This window comes from Staurois parvus, unplaced genomic scaffold (genome assembly GCF_062004578.1).
Source record: "Staurois parvus isolate SC_StPar_1 unplaced genomic scaffold, SC_StPar_1.0 ptg000204l, whole genome shotgun sequence".
NCBI lineage: Eukaryota > Metazoa > Chordata > Amphibia > Anura > Ranidae > Staurois > Staurois parvus.
The window spans coordinates 1,115,570-1,120,937 of record NW_028318000.1 but is presented as its reverse complement, the minus strand read 5'-3'; the positions used below and the strand labels follow the sequence as shown (position 1 = coordinate 1,120,937).

Sequence of the window (5,368 nt, the reverse complement as noted above, 5' to 3'; positions counted from 1 at the left end):
TAATCTCTTTATCCAGATAGGCCAATTTCTTCCTTTTACGTATAATAAGAAACCTTAATAGATCAATTCCAGTGTTATTAAAGAATTGATACCATTCAAGGTGACTGCTTGGATCCTCCGAGTCTGGGCGGATATCCCAGCGGAGTGACCTGGGGACCATTTGTTCTTTTATATACTTCTCCAGGAATGATATGTCCCAGAGAGTTTTTATTTCTGCAGTAGTTAAATTTTTTAAATGCACAAAAAATCCCTTTAGATCATCATTTTCATTGTCTAATGTAAAAAAGTCCTCAGAGATAGAGATTGTAGAAGATCTAAGATCAAAAATGTCTCCCATGTTACAAGTGAGCAATGATACTTAAACCCAGAGCAGCTACAAACTAAAAATGGTAGAAATAAACAGATTTTAAACAGAATGTAGTGAGCGCGCTTGTGTGAAAGCTCTTGCGGCCTCAAATAATAGCAATGTGCACTCACCAGAAACGCATGGGTTATGCGCATGTAGGAATAATCATTCCAGATGTCAGATCCCTCAAAGACCAGATGGCGGGCATCCCTCTCACGGTGGATCGCCGAAGGTTCCAAATTGGATCCTGAGGTCCCCTTAAGGTCAGTCAAGCACTCCACACTGATAGTGATACTCTCTCCTCTGAATGGTACAGGCACCTTCTCTGTGGGGGTAACAGCTCCACACAGGAGCCCAAGAAAACAGGTGCCAGAGATAGTGTAGTATGTTTTAAACAAAATTTATTGCTTCAATAAAAGTATAGGGCAGTATACAGATCCAGACCCATATAAAGGCTATATAATGGAAAAAAGCAGTACTGACCCTAGTAAAGATGTCCGCCGGGCCTCCTCGTGGCTCCGGCGGTGGAATGACGTCACGCTCTGCACAGCTCCTTCTTAGGCCTTTCGTGCTATAGGCACATCATCAGAGCGGAGGCTGTACAGAGGCGTGACTGACATCAGTAATATATATATAGGGGAAGACAGCGCGTGTGCAGTTAGTAGCGGCCATCTTCCCGGAGAGCAAGCACTGCGCATATATTACTGACGTGACGTCATTCCACCGCCGGAACAAATATCTGGAACCAAAAAGACATTACCAGATCCAACCCAGCAGAACAGAAATGGATATCAGGCTGGTGGTGTTGAACATTTTACTGGTTGCAGTAAGTGGGCGCTTGCACAGGAGACTCTGCCCGATATCCAGCTATTTATCTGTGATGTCTTCTGACATAACAACACTAAAAGAGCTGCAACATGAACATGAAAAGAACATGTCCACCAATGCAATGAGATGCTACAGAAGAATGCTGAGACACAATCCCTCTGTATGTGACCTTACACAGAAGGATCGCCTTATCCTGACCTTGGAGCGGGTGTCACTAACTGTTGAGGTTCTAACAAACATGTCTATGTCTGCTCAGCATGAAACTGTAAAACAGGCACTTATGGTTTTCCTCAAACTGAAAGATGATCTGATGGTCTGTAGAGGATCTCCAAAATACAGTGAGCCCACCTCACCTGAGCTGAAGCTGTGGCTGCACCACCTCCAACATTTTCAGGAAGCTGCATTTCCAGATTGTGTGCAGGAGGCTGTAATCCTAAATCTTATCCCTCTGAGAGTGGAAGATGTGACATGTTGGGCTCTCAACCAATAACCTCAACATCAAAGAAACTTCTGGCTTGTGAAATGTAAGAACAGATAAGTCCCTTATGCTTTATCTCAACACATCGGAACCAGGAAGACCATCAGGATGAAGGATAAGCAGTAAAGGATGCACTCTTTTACTATAGACATATTCTTCTACACCGTACTACTGAAGGACATACAGTACTACCTTAAAGTATCTACTCATCTTTCATCTACTATAGTCTGTTTAGGCCTGCTGGACAACATAGGATATTCATCCATAAAGTACATTGCAACTACAGGATTTATCCACCTATCCTATGAGGGATTTCATAACCACAAACTTATATATCTTAAATGGACCTAATTGTTTACCCCAGCAGATGAGATTCCACATCAACCCACAAACAACTCACCTACTCTCTACACAGCATGAATATTGCAAGTATAGGAAAAGGAAGGTTCTTGTCATATCTGTTTATATCTATTTTTTAACCTTTAGGTATTTGATGTTATTTATTTAATAGTATTTATAGTCTATAAGCTATTCAAATATTGATTTTATGAGTTTCTTAGCTCCTTGGAGGATGCAATGTATCTGTAATTTGTTTAGGATAAACAACAATGTTTTATTTAATTTTATTTAATTTCAGTGATATATGTATTTACACATATTTGCGATTTATAAATAGAAAGTATGATACAGACTGCTTATAGAAATATAATAGTTGTGAAAGGGGATATTGTTGACATATGTCTTTTTTTCTATTTTTAACATTCTTTATTTAATATGTTTTTTATAAGTTATTAAAATATTTATTTCATGAGTTTCTAGCTACCTGGAAGATGCACTGTATCTGTTATTTATCTGAAATGTATTATGTTAAACAAAACTGTTTTACATTTATTTCAGTGATAAATGTATATACACACATGTGCAATGAACAAATAAAAGAGCAAAATACAGACAGTTGTGTTTTAATTTTTTTCAGAAGTTTGTGTTTTTGTGTAACCTTCTGTACACTATTTGTACAAGCTTTGTCTCTTGAGAAAAGAAAAGAATAGGACTTCTATTTAGATGATGTAGGACACAGTTCACCATGTAACAGAACAAACCAGTGAATGCCAAGATAGTCGCAAGAAGGATGCTCTGTACTTTGGAAATAAATTCAAGCCACACAACAGCAGCAATTTTAAGGGTTTCACAATGCAAGTTTACTTCTTAATAGGGAGTAAAAGATTAAAACCATACAGACACCAACACAATAATGTGCTTTTTTTTGCTCTTGGCTTGATTGGAGAGAAGACTGGTGTGCCCTGGCTTGGGTCTGCTGTATCACATTGAACCTGTACCTGAACCTGTACCAGAATGTAGTGATGCACAGCACAGCCATCCAAAGCAGTGTGATTACAGTGAAGCACACTGACACAGCCCCCTAGTAAAACACTGCTAGCACAGTTAACCCTTTGATTGCCCTCATGTTAACCCCTTCCTGCCCAGTGTTATTGGTACAGTGTCAATGCTTTTTATTTTAGCACTGATCACTGTACTGGTATCACTGGTATCACAGTGTTAGAATGGCTGCCTCAATCCAGCTATTAGTCGCTGATCGCCGCCATTACTAGTATAAATAAAAAAATAAAAGAATATTTCCAGTATATATACTGACATTTATAAACGCAAAGACATGTAGCAGAATACATGTTGGTGTAAATTTTTTACATTTTTTTACTGGACGTGTTTAACCTCCCTGGCGGTATGATTATGTCAGGAATTTTGTGCTGAAAGCGGTACCATTTTTTTGCAAGGAAATATGTAGTTTTTTATTGTAGGCTGTAATTTTTAGGAATAACTCACTGAAATCTATCCGAAAAAGAGTCTATTAAACATTCCGGATATGATAAAACTTGAAACACGAAATCATAAATTATAATTTAATAAATAATCATAAAAAATAATAATAATAAATTTAATTCAATAATATAATCAAACCAAAAACACTGAAATTTGAAATACAGAGGCAAATTCGCACATCGCTGAGCAAAGTCGCAAAATCGTTTTCAGTGTCTGATGACGAATTTCCCCACAAATCATTATCACTCAATTCTGCAAGTGGTTCTGATTTACTATCGCTGTTCTAAAACCGCTTTTGACGTAAAGGGACGCTTTTTGGAGGCCAAGGACTTTAAGTTTAAAGGCAGAAAGAACAGTCAAAATGCAGGCAGGGCACAGGACAAAGCAGTGGGGACAAAATGTATGTGAAATGCAGTGAAAAAGCAATGACAGCAAAAATGTAATTTTTTAAAAATTTCAAATTTCCCGCCGGTTCCGCCGCCCGAACGCCCCGACGTCACAGGGACCGGAACATGGAAGCCAGATGCCGGCATCCGCCGGAGGAGATGGACGGGGACGCTGCAGGGGACCCATCGTGGGAGCGAAGGACAAGGTAAGTGCTGCAGGGACCCCCAGAAAACGCTACAAGAAAACGCTGGTAAGCCCGAGTGTAGCTCGGGGTAACCGTTCTTGGTATAGAAATTCTACCCCGAGCTACACTCGGGAAAACCACCAAGGAGGTTAATAGCAAAAAGTCAAAAATATTGTTTTTTTTCTCAAAACTGTGCAAAAAATAAAAACCGCACAACCGATCAAATAACCCCAAAAGAAAGCTGAATTTGTGGGAAAAAAAGGATGCAAATTTCATTTAGGTGCAGCGTTGCATGAGTGCGCAATTGTCAATTAAATTAACGCAGCGCCATAGCGCAAAAAATGGGCTGGTCAGGAAGGGGGGTAAATCCTCAGGCGGGCAAGTGGTTAAGATCAGTTAAAAACACTAATAAAATTGTACAGCTTAAATTTGGCTTGAAAACTACAAAACCCGGAATCCCTGCAGAGGCACGTGCATGCGTAATGACATCACGGCTTCCAGCAGTGGGGGAGGACTGTGGTGACTGTACAGTCACATTTTGACTCCCTACACAGCTGTTGTAGCAGAAACGTGTAGATGAGACTGGGAAGTTTGAAGTTTTAAATACAAAGTCTATTTAACTACATATTTAATTTTGTGATCCTTGGCTTCAACCACTTTGTGACTGCAATATGCCTATTGAAGTCCTCATGTTCGGTTTCATGAGAATGGTAAGGGGACACCACAGTTTAATAAAAAGTTATATACAAATATAATACAGGTGTTTTTGCTGATTCTTTCAGTTTTGCATTTTTAAATGTCACACAAAAAATTACAAATATTCATAAAATGAAAAACGTTTTCGTATTATAGGTTAAAAAAAACATAAATAAATGGTAGATTGATTCATATTTCTTACATTTTCCTTTTTCTTTTTTGTTTCTAAACTTGTATGATGAAAAATGTACAAAACTGCTGTGGCTTTTCCTGTTGGTGATAATACGTTATAAAAGTTATTTTGTAAACCTGGGTCCTCCGTACAGAGGAGAGTCCTGTAGCAGGAAGGAGGAGATTCCTGTGTGACAGGTAGAAGAATCTCACCAGCTATCTGACGTTACCTTCTTACCTGTATGGAAAGGAAACTGAAAGTGATAAGAAGTTCCCTGAGCAGTTATAAACTCTCTCCTGTCACTTGAGTTCTGAACAAAAGAGAACTCCACCACATCATGAAAATGAAGACATTTATCTTCTGCAGACTGAGATATAAAGGAAGAAACATGGAAACAACACTTCAGATCAACCAGAGATCAGCACTGTGGAGTGACAG

General features: G+C 38.9%; 1 protein-coding gene across 1 annotated transcript; it reads left to right on the top strand.

Moving 5' to 3' along the window:
• Nucleotides 1-1,130: 1,130 nt before the first annotated feature.
• On the top strand, nucleotides 1,131-1,664 carry LOC149461384 (interferon lambda-2-like). Its single transcript, XM_089678396.1, has one exon. It carries the CDS (start codon nucleotides 1,131-1,133, stop codon nucleotides 1,662-1,664), a length of 534 nt encoding a protein of 177 aa, XP_089534522.1.
• Nucleotides 1,665-5,368: the final 3,704 nt, after the last annotated feature.

Excerpts from the sequence above, each read along its gene's own strand:
- LOC149461384 (XM_089678396.1), top strand. The coding sequence starts at position 1,131 with ATGGATATCAGGCTGGTGGTGTTGAACATTTTACTGGTTGCAGTAAGT.